General features: G+C 43.2%; 2 protein-coding genes across 2 annotated transcripts in view; one reads left to right on the forward strand and one right to left on the reverse strand.

The window, feature by feature from the left end:
• The window catches only part of mRpL52 (mitochondrial ribosomal protein L52), a 28,093-nt gene extending 19,598 nt beyond the window's left edge, over positions 1–8,495 (reverse strand). The window contains exons 1-2 of the mRNA XM_037427451.2: positions 8,309–8,495; positions 7,446–7,524 (exon numbers count right to left, since the gene is read on the reverse strand). Of these exons, the coding sequence (XP_037283348.2) occupies positions 7,446–7,524; positions 8,309–8,441 (212 nt within the window). The 5' untranslated portion in view covers positions 8,442–8,495. The remainder of the gene's footprint in view (positions 1–7,445; positions 7,525–8,308) is intronic.
• LOC119176760 (carboxypeptidase M) overlaps positions 1–15,492 on the forward strand; it is a 112,755-nt gene that overhangs the window by 76,029 nt on the left and 21,234 nt on the right. The window lies entirely within an intron of this gene.

The raw sequence follows: 15,492 nt of genomic DNA on the forward strand, positions 1-15,492 counted from the left end.
AGCTCCAGAATAAATAAGACGCACGTCGCCGTGCCTGGGTGCAAGCGAACGAACTGGACCACACATCAGCGTGGTGGCGACGTGACGGTGAAGTCAAGCCTCTCAGAAAGCTCTAACTGTAAAAGGCCAGCAAAACAGTCGATGAGTGCGAAATGCGTGCTCAGAAAGTTATGGCCGAGGATGAGGTCATGGGGGCAGTCGTTCAGAACAGCAAAGAGAATCGAGAGCTTGCGGTCAGCGAAGCTCACACGCGCAGTGCACATTCTAAGAATCCAAGAAGTACTCCCATCGGCAACACGAACAATGGGTGACAAGGCGGGCGTAAAGACCTTGCAGAGGTGATGATAAGGGTAGGCGCTCATGACAGATAATTGGGCCCCAGTGTTGATTAGCCCCGAAACAGGCACAGCATCCACTTCCATGTCCGAAATGTTTTGTCGGGTAGCCAAGGTCAACAGAGCATGACCTCCGGCAGCTGCATTGGTCAGTTTCCCGAGGAGGGACGACGAGGGTACAGCGAAGGTCAGCAACGAGGCAAAGGAGACCAAAAACGTTGCTGGTTCTGTGGGGACGGCAAGCGGTTCTAACGTGGGGCTGAGGTTCAAGCATTAAGATTCTCTGGATCCTGGCAGGCGTGATAACGTGAAGACCGAGTGTTCTTAGCAGGGTGTGGTGGTTCCTTGGGGGCATGATACAGTAAAGATCAAGTGTCCTCGGCACAGTACAGTGCACGAGGAGACGATGGCCGTCGATAGCGACAATAGTGCGAAATGTGACCTACCCCATTGCAGTTGAAGCATATTGGCCTGTCATCCCATGTACGCCACTGGTTCAGATCATGTTGTTGAGAAGAGGTCGGTGGTGCGCAGTAGGATGGAACAGGGCTGACCGCGGGATGACTTGGAGCACATATGGGCTGGATACCTGTGTTAGCCAGTTCTTTGCGCACAGCGACCTAGATCAATGACACTGTCGGACGGGCCTCCTCGTAGGAATGTGCCAGCGGAACAGATGGGGATGCTGCCTCGATCTCTAGTGGCACAAAGCACAGGAAGTTTTCAATACTGGGTGGCTGGAGCTAGACGTCTTCGCCCGATGACGAGGTGACCATGTTAGGGAGCCGAGTAAATTGCTGTGTAACTCAACGGCTTTTTGCTTCTTCAAAGCGTCAGAACTCCCTGATGATGTCGCCAATGGTGGAGCAGTTCTTGTACACTAGCAAGTGAAAGGCATCATCAGCGATGCCTTTGAAGGGGTGGTGTCGCCAAATTTCGAGGCTAAAGCTAGCCCCTTGTGGGTTTCCTCTGTATGCTAGGACACTCCACACGAACGGTTGGATACAGCAAATGTTTAGAATATATTTAAATTCACCTCCAAAGTGAACCTAAATGCTCATTCTCCCAACCAAAGCCCATCACAAGCGCATCCAGAGCTGTCGTAGCTCTCTAACAAGGCCAACTAATATTGCAGTGACACCACATCGGATCTGTAGTGAGCGTAGGCTCACTATAGATCTGGTGGTTCGTAGCAGATCAAAGGTTCGTTGCAGCGCACCCTGTCCCTATGTGCCTGACTTTGCCTCCCCCCCCCTAGTCGCAGCGCCCCCTCCCTATTATGTCAATGCATTGGGCTGTGTTTGCACCCCCCCCTCATAGGTGACTGCACGAGTGGCTACCCCCTAACCCACCTCCCATGCACTTTTTACAGTGAGGTGAGAGACCTCTGGAGACCTCCACTACGTACGTACCGTCGAGCATCGCGGCTGCTGTACGTTTTTGCATGTGCTTGTGTGGCACATCTGCACGAGAGCAGACGATAATCAGCGTGATGTGCGTCGCATTCTTGTGTGGTCACTTGACCAAGCCACCTACACTGCCACATCACAGTCCACTTCGTTGCATAGAAACCAAAACCGAAAATTCTCCACATAACAAAGCCAATATTAATTTATTCAGAGAGAATAAATTAATCTTGGTGCATGTATCATGCTTCCCAAAGCTATAATAAATGCTCACAGCAAAGAACGTGCAAGCCACAAATATAGTGGCACCACCCCTTTAAGAATGTGGCTGACTGTCAGCTTCAGGCACGTGATTGTCAATTTGCCAGCACAAGGCTAAAACATCTTGGATGTACACCAAATACGGCTTCGTCGAGGTTCGTGCATGGCACGAGAGTTCTTTCTAGGCTGCTCGTTGGTGTGCGATGGCTTTTTTGAAGAGATCTTTCTTCTTTTTTTTTTTTTTTTGCACACATCCCAACTCGTAAGCTCCTCCTCGTGCGTGTCGAACCTTACACTGGCCGTTCCCCTGAGGTAGTGACTTACATTTGCCAGCATCAAAGTTGAGTCCCAACAGTTGGTCTAGGTGGCCCACTTGTAGTCAGCCAGCCACTTTTCGAAGAACACTTTATCAGTGCCGCAGAAAGTGCCAAGGTCCCACAGATGGATCACAACAACGTGGCTGGGTTCGGTTGGCATAGCTGGGGGTGGATCGACAGAATGAATTGTCCAAGAAGACACCTGCTGCGAAGTTCCGTAGTGTGCGCCGAATGTACCCTGCACCTCCACCGAAGATGTTACGGGGAGATGACAAAAGACTGGTGAATTTGCAATATTTACACAAAGTGATTGAGACTACAGTAGCCAAGATGGCAGAAACAAAAGACAACCCGTCCTGCTCTTCTTCAACCAACAGGTGAGCGGCACATCACAATATGTTCTTAGTTGATGGCCATTACTGGAAGTGCAAGCTATTTATAGGAAATTTTTCTAAAAGCACTCTTTAAGATAGGCTACCTAATCTTCTAATGTGCAGTACTGAAATGAGTATCGCTATAATTGCAATAACATTGCACTATTCAACAATATTGGTGGCAGGTTGAAGGATATTGTCAAGAACCTCAACAGGGATGAACATGTAAAAGCTAAAGGTAACGCTTAACAGCCTAGTGAGAAAAACAAGAATTTCAGATTGGCAATATGTCTCTGAAGTCTATGCAAAATTATGTATATCTAGCAAAGTTACTAAAGGGGGCCTACTCATAAAATAAAAATTAACCGAGCACATACGGCAGGAACTCCTAAATCGTTAATGGCCACTTACTACTGTACTTTAAGTGAAAGATATACATAGTTTTCATGTGATCTCACCTCTGGAACTCTTGCCCTCTCCCTCCGCCCCTCCTGGGTACCTAATCCCCCGTTAACACGCTGCAGTGCAGGGTGTTGACGCGCGCAGTCATCTGTGGCTGCGTAAGATGTCGAAAGTAAAGTAGTGCGATCTTTTGCCACAGTACTTTGATGACCTCGTCAGACCAGACCACAGCCCCGTAGTTCAGTATTCCCGACGTCCTCGACCTGTAACAGCTTTTCATGACAAGAGATGGCACCACAGATGCTGACTTGTTGCCCACCACTGCCAATGTGGAAATATTTATTTACCTCGTTTTCACCACAAGCTACACTAGCCAAGTACAAAGGAAAGCCTAAAGATTCTCGAGGTGTGCAATATTTCACAAGCTGATGAGTAAAGTGTCTCATTACAGAGTAGCTTCTACAAAACAGCTAGCCCACGCCATCAAAGTAGTTGTTCATTTTGGTAGTACCAGCATATTCGTAAGGACAACAAAGACGCTCATGAAGAAATGCAGGACTACGCAGCATGGTGCAGAATGAAAAATGATACCTATAATGAGACAGATCCCACAAGGTCCTCATTTTTCTTTTATCTCTGTATGCTTTAGTATCAATAAAAGTGGAATTTACATGCATTCTGCATATAATGGTTCACTAAGTAAAATGCCATAATAGGTGACATTAAAGGAGCCGTGCAGCACCATTGAACGTCCCATTTTTTACTCGTGGATAATGTAGACAGAAGTATGGAGCGATTAGTGCAGCAGAATAACTACACTAGTGGCACGCAGACCAAAGTTATTTAGTCTAGAAAGTTGAAAACACAAGAACAAAAAAACAATGCTTACCCTCAACTCAATTTCCACATAGTCTCACACAACATTTCACTCGTTAGTGACACTGCACTACACCACCAATGGAATGAGCTGAAAGCTCCTACGTATGGGAAGCTTGCACACCATTGTTGCTTGTCCTGTCCACATATTGTTGATGCCATTGCCATTGTAATAAACATGGTGCCTGTAGCCTGACTTTCAGCAAGCACTACAGCATTGAAGCGAAGCTTTGTCTGTTGTACATTAAAATAAAATTCCATGCCACTACCTCTTCTCAATTTTAGATGAGAATTCGAGGACCTACAAAGGGACAGAAGCATGGTTCGCCCTATGTGGGTTATTCAATAAGCCGATTGATGAAGTAGTACAAGGGTGCAGCAACATCAGTTCAACGAAGGGGGTTGCTTGCACCTCTTCAACAACAATCAAAGCATGCAGCAGATGTTGAAAGAGGCTGCCTACAAACATACTGAAGCAATAGGATGGAAGAGAGAGAAGCCTTTCATATGGGCATCTGATCCACGCAAGCGAAAAAATCCATAAGCAATGTGGCAAGCAGCCCCTCTGTCGTGCTTCATAGTTGTGATTTTTTTCTTGCGACAGCGTCTATTACAGAATCAATAAAAAAGCATGAAAAAGAAAAACTAACCTAGTAGCATTCCTAATTTTCATGCTAGGCTACGATTGCATCAGATATTATATATATTCAATCAAAGGCTTGCATTCCCCTGAGTCATTTCCACCCGCAATAGTCCTGGCTAGCGCCACGTGCTCATGAGGTTGGCAACGATGTAGTGGCTTCATTTAGTCATCAAATACTAATCATTTGATATTGGTACTCAGAGCTATGCTAATTTTATGCCCAGTCATCACTCTACTCAAACCACAAATAAAAAATAGGGGCTTCAAAAGTGTTGGAGGGCCCTTTAAAAGAAAAAAAAAACACGTTTTATATACTGCATGAGACTTCAGTCAGCATACTATAAAACTATTCAGTTACTTGCTGTTCTAAGTTTTCCATTTGCCTCCTATGATCCACTCAAAGTTTTAATTAATTAAATACTAGGTTTAAAATTTCAAAACCAAGATATGATTATGAGGAGCATCGCAACGGCTGGTATACAAATTATTTTGAACATCTCGGGTTTTTGTTTACTTGCATTCAAGTCTAGGTACATGGAAAAACTACTGATAGAAATTGAACAGAATAATGTGAAGACCTTTTCGGCCTAAGAAGGGAGATGAGGCAAAAATAATGCTTGCACTGATATTGTTGCTCCAGCACAAGTTCATTTCTATGTTCCAATGCCTATTCATGTCACACTAGGCACCAATCGTAGCATGTTGACTACTTCATATGACACACTTCATGCTAGTATTTGCCACAAAAACCACAGTACTCAAAATCAAATAGAACTTTGTTATATTTGTTTGTTATTTGCATATTTCACGGGAAATACACCAACAACACCAACAGATAAAGTAAGCAATCTTTACTTTAAATTTCTGTGCCAGTTCTACTTTAGACATTTATTAACATGCAATTTCCTACTCATCCATCTTGTGTTTAAAATAAAAGACCTTGACTTAAAGATTCCCGAAAAATAGCAGCATGCCTAAAAGCAAACAAACAATTTATTTAAATGATAACTCGCAAGTGACCTCATGGGTGCAGTTTTTTTTAATGCACAGGTATTTCAACATGGCAGCTATGACGATGTTCATGTCAATGTAGTATATTTAAGGTTGTGGTTAGCTTGCTTTTATGGGACAAAAACAGGGCCTGAATGTTGGTGGAGTTTGCACCTCAATATGGGCATGCAGAATTTGCATGCAGTTTTCTGATCACATTCTTGTGATGTCGTAAACACTCGTCTCCGACATGCCGGTACTACAATACATATCTTACAAGTACATCACGCCAGGAAACTCTGGGATACTATCTTGGCATATTCGCCGCCATCACCGAGCACATTGTAGGAGACGACACCGAGTCAAGCTGTGCAGCTATCGCATTTCCCGTGAATGGCGATTTGTGCGATATTTGACTGCCGTACGAGAAGTGTAAATAAAATAAAAAGTGAGCAGAAGGAGGCACATACTGTTTGCCAAAGGTGATCACAAACCCAAGTGACCACACGAAAGAGCTGTCGGAAAAGTGAAGCACATGGCTTATGCGCGCATAAACAGGAAGGACATCAAGACTGAACAACATATGAGCATGTGGGTGTCATTTCATAAAAGGCAAGTGATGTTTCCAAATCTTGTGCAAAGTCGTTCCACCCAAAACCAGCAACGACATGGCCTCGGACACTGCAGACACGGAGGACCCTAGTTAGCCATTCAACACTGCATCGCTGCAAGCTGCATAAAGTTCTGAACAATTCTTTGTCACACGGGGCAAGGCTAACAATCAAACATGCGCACTACACCACACAATCTGCCGCACGAATGTAAACACGGCGCTGTCACCGAGACTCACGTGCTCTGGGTGCTCAGTAATGGCGGACGAAAGACTGGAACTGACATCTCTTACAAGTTATGTATCAGGAAGCTATCTCTTCGTTTTCTACAAACCACTTAGTTTCATTTCCCAGATGTGTAGTACGGTCCACCGTTCAAAATAACACGCGAGCTTGTGGCCGGAGGGCCGTGTGGTGCTAACTGGCGGTGAGATTTGTAAATGCGCCGCCTGCACATAGCATTGTAAAGGCGGTGCGCGCCCAGTTTCATGGGTTCTTCATTGCTTTTGACCATGTAAGTGTTGGAAAGCGGTTCCATATTTTTGCAGTGCAATTTATCCAGCTGCCATTGTGCCTCCTGCTCGTCGGATTTCCAAAAAGCATAAAAAATGTAAGGTTTTACTTATTGCTGCAATTTTTCACAAGCTCTCACTGTTAAGCCCGCCATGTTTTTCACATACTCCTTGCTGCAAATGGTCACTTTTGATCAAAGATAAGACTATGCAGCGAACATTCTAAGCTGGCCTTTGCAACCATGAAATATCAGTTTATTAAAGAAGCGATGGACTAAGTTGGTACGAGTCGATTTACAGTGTGAATACGAAAAGTAAAAAAAAGTCATGGCTCGCTAGCGCATGCCCATTTCATGGGCACAGAAGTAGCAGATGATGCGGGGCACACAGCACCTTCATGAAAGAAATGCTCATGCACGGCATTTCGAGCTCTCAACAGCAGCTAGCGCTGCGTGGACCACCAGCGACGCACTCGCATGTTCCCTTTAACAGTGGACCGCACTGTACTTATCATAAGACACGACGGTCCCATAAGAGCTTGAAAATGTCAAGCTTTAGCCCTTGCTTCAGATTGCCAAGTCGTCTAATAGGCTGATGCCGTGTGTTTGTAACGTAAGAGTAGTTGAGGGGAGGAAGGATACATGTCTATTTAAATCTTGATATTGAACATGTTGTTCAATTCTAAAACAAGTGGGTTAAAATATACGCCGATACTCACGCGACCCTCCAGTGATGGTCCCGCAGCACTCCTATCGATTTCCTTGGCTTTTTACTTGCACCTCGGGATGACTGTACAACTAGAACCAACAGAAATAAAAACAAAAAGGCCAGTGAAAAAATATGCCGTCATATTACCATTCTATTTCGTCGGCACTCACGTTACTTGCAATATGCAAGCAGTTACGCGAGAAAATGTAGATATTCACTTTTGCTGACATAGGGCGTGCAGAGAATCGCACAAGCACTGTCTTCTTAAATTTCTTCGTTCAAGGCCAGCAAAGGGCACGACGGAACTGTAACTGCGATTTCCACCTAAAAATGCATCATTGCAGTAAGAAGTACTTCTTAAATAACATGATGTTTTGTACCGCGGAAACTCGAAATTTTGAGAACGCGATACCTAAACTAACTTCCTTTTCCATTTCTATATTGTCAAGGACGCGCCCGGAAAACTGCAATGAAATTTAAATTTCTACTTAATCGTAAAAGTATTGAACTTACGTGCCTGATATTTTCTGCACCCGTGACTTTATAAAATACCCCGGTGCTGTTCAAATTACTAAACCGTGTTCGACGACATCAATGCTGCTAGGGCACGCCTAAAGTGCGTGATGCAGGCGAAAGATTAAGCCAAAGGCATCTTTCATAAGGTAACATCATATAAGGCATCTGAGCCTTTTTTTTTTTCTTTTAATTACCACAGCAGTTTACTCCTGGCAGTTGAGCAAGGTCGGCGCTCTCTCCAACGCTCCGACCAGGTAAACAGCGGTTAGCACTACCAAATCAAAATAGACATCGTTTTTGCGGTTTCCTCAAATAATTAGGCCCTTTATAACAACATGGAAGCATATTTGTACATACCCTTCGCGACAGATCCTAGCCTAATTTGAAAGCATTTGTTCAAAGTGCTCCGAGCACAACTCGTGAGCGCTGCCATCTTCGAAGTGTAGGCTCGCAGCAACTGGCAGTCAAACGCAAACAATTGGACAATCATTTGTTCAATAAAACAAACTGCCAGTCATCAAATTCTATTGTGAACTAAAAATTTAGTTTCATCTTAGTTGCATGAAGACCTTGTTACCCGTGCCGGTAGGTGGATGCAGGGTAGTTGTGTTGGCGGCACGGCTATCGCGCGTAACGGCGTTACCGGCGACGCGTTACTTAGAATATTTGTTCAAGCAGAGCATTGGTCCACGGCGGTTCAACAGAAGTAGCCTGTTCTAATACGCTGTAACAGAAGGAAGAAAGAGCTTGGAATCTGTGGCACACACACACGCTGAGGGATTGGCCAAGAACCGGGTAGTTCAGACGAAATACTGTTAATTTATGAGCTCACGTCTTTTAAACTAATGAGAGGGATAAAGGAAAAAAATGCTATATGAGAAATTTACAACTAGAGGTAACGGATATAGAAAATGAAGCAGATAATTGCAGCAACAATAAGGATTTCAATAAATGAAGCAATTTGGGAAAAAAAGTAAGTTAGGAGTAATAATATGTTCTACAGTCTGGATCACTTTGAAGCTTTAATAAACTCCTGCCAGGCCTCGGCAGCTTTCCCGTCACTGAATCCTAGAGACAAAGCCCCCAAAGAAAATACATTTGGAGTGTTTAACTCCAATCTTACGAAACGGAAGACGGCATCTAATGTCATTTTGCACAATGCAGTGTATCAACAGACGGTAATGCAACAGCAGCAATGCAACAGACTCCACAATACCAACAATGGGGGAAGCAGCCAGACCAGCTCTGTGCAAACAAAAATTTACATAAGAAGTTTGACACCTCAGCCTGATTGCAACTTCAACTGTACGCGTGTGACATATTTTACTATTTCAACGATGATTAAGGTGTTGAAATTAAAATTTAGGTGTTGAAAAAGCTAATTCTCCTATCACCATTTTCCTCTTAAATCTAGCATTTATAATTATTTAGGTGCTGGTAATATGTGAATAACCGGCCATTTAACAATGACTTAGCTAAGGCATCCGCCATTTTATTGAGGAAGAGTTCTTTATGTCCTGGTACCCAAACCAATTTAACCAAAAGCATATACGGTGAAACTAATGATTTGAAAGTACTCAGCACTTGGGAGTTATGATTTGCAGTGAGAGAAGAACACACCGACAGCGAATCAGTTAAAATTATGGCCGAACTAGTTGATGCTGTTAATTTGCAAAGAGCTAAAATTATTGCAAAGAAATCCTGCTACAAAAATGGGTACAAAATCTGGAATGCATAGAGAAAATGACCAATATAGCTTAGGAGCGAATATCCTAATTCCACATTTTTCTTGATTTTGCGAACCACCCGTTGCAATGACTGTCTTTATTGGTGAATGAACCAGATAATCACTCAGAATATAATTTAAAATGCGGTCCGACATTAGTTTTGCTTGTTTTAGAAAAATTTCATCAAACTGTATTTTGATAGAGCTGTTGCTATCACTGATTGGAGATACAGCACTGGTGTCGACACTTAAGTTGTCAAGAAAGCTCTCCATATGAATAACTTGAGGCGTGTGAAATCTCGGCCAGTGTGCTCTAAAGAACAACTTGGGCTGGCAGATAAAAACTGTTTCGGAACACCTCACAACGTATTCATAAAGCTTTAAAATTTATGAAACCCATACACGTTTCTCAGACAGAAGAGCCCCTTAGTTGCCGAAAATTCGTCCTGGTCCGGGGTTGGAACTCAAGACCAACGCCGTTCCGGAGCGGTCGCTCTTCCAACTCGGTTAACCAGAAAGCTAGCTATTGACAGCACGAGGGCGAATTTGTGGACAACTCGAAGCACACGAACACAAGTACTGCGAATGAGTTCTGTGGAAACCTGCAAAGTGGCGGAAGGGTTAAGAAAGGTAAAAAAGACAACCAATCATTTATAGCACAAAGCCACAGGGAAATCGATACCGATTTCTCAGAAACAAAAGCCTCTTAGTTGCCGAAAAATTTGTCCTGGTTCAGAGTTTGTACCCCGGACCAACACCTTTCCGGGGCGGTCGCTCTACCAATTGAGCTAACTAGGAAGCTAGCAATTAGCAGGGCAAGGGCGAATTCATCGACAACTCGAAGCACATGAACACAAGTATTGCAAATTTGTATGGATTTCTTTGAGGCTTCGTGCTACAAACGGGTGGTTGTCTTCTTTCTCTTTCTTAACCCTTCAGCCACCTTGCGGGTTTCCACAGAATTCATTCGCAATACTTGTGTCCATGTGCTTCAAGTTGTCGAATTTGCCTTCGTGCTGTCGATTGCTAGCTTCCTGGTTAACTCAATCAGCACAGCGACCACCCCGGAAAGACGTTGATCGCAGGTTCGAACCCCACACCAGGACGAATTTTTCGGAAACTAAGAGGCCTTTCTGTAGGAGAAATCCGTATGGATTTCTTTGTGATTTCATGCAACAAACAGGTGGTTTTCTTCTTTTCCCTTCTTAAAACATTTGTGTGTCAAATACTTCTTTCTCTCAAACTATGACATTTAAGCATTTCTTTATTCCTACAAAACTTACACACTCATTTTGTTAGTCGAAGAAGCATAGTCAGAATTACTGTGAACTTATTAGAAATTAAACAAAGCATTTTCTCAGTTTTTCTTTCTTTTTTTATAGCAAAGAGCATGAAGAAATTGCATCTTGTGTTTAAAGTCAAAATGATAGCAATGGCGTCACCTTGTTCTACAGAGTTAAGAGGCCATCAAGTCACTCTTCAGGCAACTTTAGGCTACTGATATTACCAATGAACAATTACATCGGGCCAGTTGGTATGAATCCATCTTGGTAGTAAGCGCACAACTTATTCACAGGAACACAAGACACAAGCGCTTAACTTCAACTAAATGTTTATTACAAACGTCAGAGTATATAAAAGGGTGAAAGAGGAAAAAAGTAAAAGGCAGAACAACAAAAGCGCACGTGCAGTGCTGTACATTAATAGTACGAGTGGCGTGATTGATAATAATGAATAAGTAATGTACAGCACTGCACGTGAGCTTTTGATCTGTCTTTTACTTTTTCTTTTTTCATCCCTTTATATAGTACTCTGACATTTGCAATAAACGTTTAGGTGAAGTAGATCGTTTGTGTCTTGTGTTCCTGTGGAAAAGTTGTGCACTTCCTACCAAGATGGATATTACTAAGCTTCGGCATACTTGAGCAAAGTGTTTACATCAAATAACTCTTTTGGGTAAAATGGTTTGTTTTGGTGAAAAGGTTTTGTGTGAAACATGAATAAAAGCTTTTTAAAATTGTTACTTTCGGTTCTTCCAGCAAAAATGCTCGGATCAAAATTTCTGACCATGATGTAATGGCAGAAGCCACATGCATTTTTTTTTTTTTTTTGCAGTAATGGTAGCTTGTAACCTTTTTGTGTATGTGGGGGGGTGGGGGGGGGACACAGGGTAGTGAAGCATTCCTTCATTTCAGCATAACAAGTAAAATATTGACTTTACTTTTCTTCAGCATGCCTTCAACACGGCACATGTCACGGCGAGTCATGTCACATGCTGCTCACACCTGATGATACATCACATCAATGATGACAGTTATACCAATGCCCCCTCAGTTGGTCTTGGGACAATAAATAGCGAATATTACAAAGATATCAGCAGTCATGCAGACACTGCGGAATCAGGGTGTCGACGAAGCATATATAAACATCTTGAAAGATATCTACAGGGGATCAACTGCTACCATAGTTCTTCATAAAGAAAGCAACAGAATATTAATCAACAAGGGTGTAAGGCAGGAGGATACAATTTCCCCAATGCTATTTACAGTGTGCTTATAGGAGGTTTTTAGAGGCCTAGAATGGGAACAGTTAGGCATAAGAGTTAATGGAGAGTACTACCTTAGTAACCTGCTCTTCGCAGATGCCTTTGCATTGCTGAGCAACTCAGAGGACGAATTGCAACTCATGATTACGGGGTTGGACAAGGAGAGCAGAAAAGTAGGTCTTAAAATTAATCTGAAAAAAATGAAAGCAATCTACAACAACCTCGGAAGAGAACAGCTCTTTGAGATAGGTAATAGTGCACTTGAAGTTGTAAAAGACAATGTCTACTTAGGACAGGTAATAACCGTGGAGCTGAACCACAAGTCTGAAGCAACTAGAAGAATAAGAATAGGGTGGAGCACATTTGGCAAGCACTCTCAAATTATGACAGGTAGATTGCCACTATCCCTCAAGAGGAAGGTATATAACAGCTGCATCTTGCCGGTACTTAGCTACGGAGCAGAAACCTGGGGACTTACAAAGAGGGTTCAGCTTAAATTGAGGACGACGCAGCGAGCAATGGAAAGGAAAATGGTAGGTGTAACCTTAAGAGACAAGAAGAGAGCACAGTAGATTAGGGAACAAAACCGGGGTTAAGGATATCATAGTTGAAATAAAGAAGAGGGAATGGACATGGGCCAGGCATGTAGCACGTAGACAGGATAACCACTGGTCATTAAGGGGAGCTAACTAGATTTCTAGAGAAGGCAAGCGGGTTAGGGGGGAACAAAAGGTTAGGTGGGCAGATGAGATTAAGAAGTTTGCGGGTATAAATTGGCAGCAGCAAGCACGGGACTGAGTTGACTGGCGGAACATAGGAGAGGCCTTTGTGCTGCAGTACATGTAGTCAGGTTGATGATGATGATGATTACAAAGACACCCAAACATTCTGCAGTTACCGGTATTCACAGTTCTTACCTATCGTTGCAGCCACGTTGGGTGCTCCTCTCACAATAATAAGCCAAAGTAAATAACGTGTGAATGAGCACTCACAAAGGTTAAGTATACAACAGCACTCATTTATAATAGTTCTATTTATAGTGAACTTGCAGTTACTACAAAACATTACAATGCTCAAAGAGCTTCGCAATAAGCCTATCAATTCACTGTGGCCTTTCTGCTTGCTGACATGCCACCAAGTGCCATCTCGCCAATGTGCAAATAAACTGAAAAAGCTATTCATTTATCATAGCCCACTAGCATGCTCAGTTCGATTGAAGCAGGATGAATAATAAAGCCGTGACACCTCAATGAGCTGGGCAAAGGTTCTAAGCCACACAACATTGCAATTGCATAGACAATTAATGCTGCATGTGAGCACCCTTCTTCAACAGTTTTCTTGTCCTCTAGTAGCCTATACTTTTTAACAGGCAATGCAATGTATGATTTTCGGGAAGAGTCTTTGACTCTGTTTGCAGTACAGCACTTGCACATGTGTGAAAGCAACCTTGGCAAACAATAGATTATTAAAAATGAATGCTCCAGAAAAATTTGGAACCAGGCAGTGAACGTTACATTCTCATGTCTCGCTTCAAGCAATACTTGCACACATCAGTTTACAAGCCAGATATAATAGCACTGCAAGAAACTGGCAACGGTTACATTATACTCACGGGCTACAAGGCAATAAAGTCCCAATCTATTGGCAGAGGCCTGTACACTCTGGTCAAAAAGAAACACATATATTACACATGACCTAGAATACAGCACGAAAGACATGGAGCACCTCTCGGTAGAGATTGTCATACCAACACGGAAGAATCAAAGGAGTAACAGCCTCTTTATTCTTTACGTTTACAGCAACCCTATACACAAGTCGCACTTCCGAAAACTGTTTGAAAAAACAACCAAGATCGCTGGTAGCAGTCCACTAATTATTGCCGGTGACTTCAACGCACGACATCGCCTATGGGGATATATTACAACGCAGCCCAAGGGAAGAAATCTGTGGAACCATGCAAATGAACTTGACCTAATGCTAATAACTGACAAAGCATTTCCAACTAGAATTGGCAACTCAGTCTGCAGAAACATTACACCAGACTTGACGTTCACCCAAAACATAGAGAACATCAAGTGGGTAAATACAGGAATAAAATTCAGGAGCGACCGTTATGTCCTGGAGATCACCACGAAAATCGCCTGTGCTAGAACGAAACGATTCTCGCTTGTTGACTGGGACGTGTTTCGCAGATCCAGATCCCAAAGACAAGGCGTTGCCACCCCACAAAACCTTAAAGGAGCACTGACATTAAATTTCAAGATCAAGATGTACCCATTATTGGATCGCTCGGTATGCATAGGTCTTATTGGCCAAATTTGAACGGCATACGTCACATGGAAGTTATTTTAATTCGATGTCAAATAGCATAAAAAAGCAAAGGAGAAAAAACGAAAAATAGACTGCCCTTTGACATCAACACTAGTGCTACGTGTGATACATTCCAAAATACCATCCTGAGTGACGATGCCCTAGTAGCAATGATGTGTACGATCCGAGTGTTCTTATCATGGCGCCGACTAGTTCCGAAGTGCAGAAAAGCACTCGCTCATTCACGGCCGGGCTAGGGCAGGGCTAGCGCGCGCAGGTGCAGTCTAGCCCGGCCGTAGCTCGTCGCGTCTGATTTTCATTGCACCGGTTTGAATGATTTCAAGATAAATGATTTCAAGGTGAAATTATCAAGATAAAAACCGCCTTTAAAGGAACGCCAAAAGAAAAGAACATGATTAAATGTGTGCTTGTCGGTCAGCACGTCGGGGAATTGCTGTCAGTTGCAGGTAAGTTGCAGTCGTCTAGTTCGAAGCACGTAAAAAGCGAAATGAGGGTGTCTTTCCATATCCGGTATGTGTTACACATAAACACGATCACAAGCTATCAAAAGTTGAACACCGTATAGTCAGATATCATCGCTAACAAGTAACACACAGGTATCATTGAATTTTAGTTAATTCGTAGAATTTGCGTTCACGTAAAAGTGGCAATATTGTGTTAACCGCGAGGGGCAGGATAAGTGGGGCCATCTGGAGCTGCAAAAAAGAACTCGGCAAGCAGGAAACCTATTCTGCTCTGATGCTCATTCGTGATAACTACGTTGCATTGATTTCTCTGCGTATACCTGCATGATTTGCACGCCAAAACACACCAATATAGCCAACTAAGACACACGAGCGAACATGGCTGAAGCGTGTATCCTCGGGTACCTCTGCAGTGCTGCTTGGAATGGCGTCCATTACGGAATCAATGTTCTGCAAAAGTTCGATCGAAGCAAAA

This window comes from Rhipicephalus microplus, chromosome X (assembly GCF_043290135.1).
Source record: "Rhipicephalus microplus isolate Deutch F79 chromosome X, USDA_Rmic, whole genome shotgun sequence".
Classification (NCBI taxonomy): domain Eukaryota; kingdom Metazoa; phylum Arthropoda; class Arachnida; order Ixodida; family Ixodidae; genus Rhipicephalus; species Rhipicephalus microplus.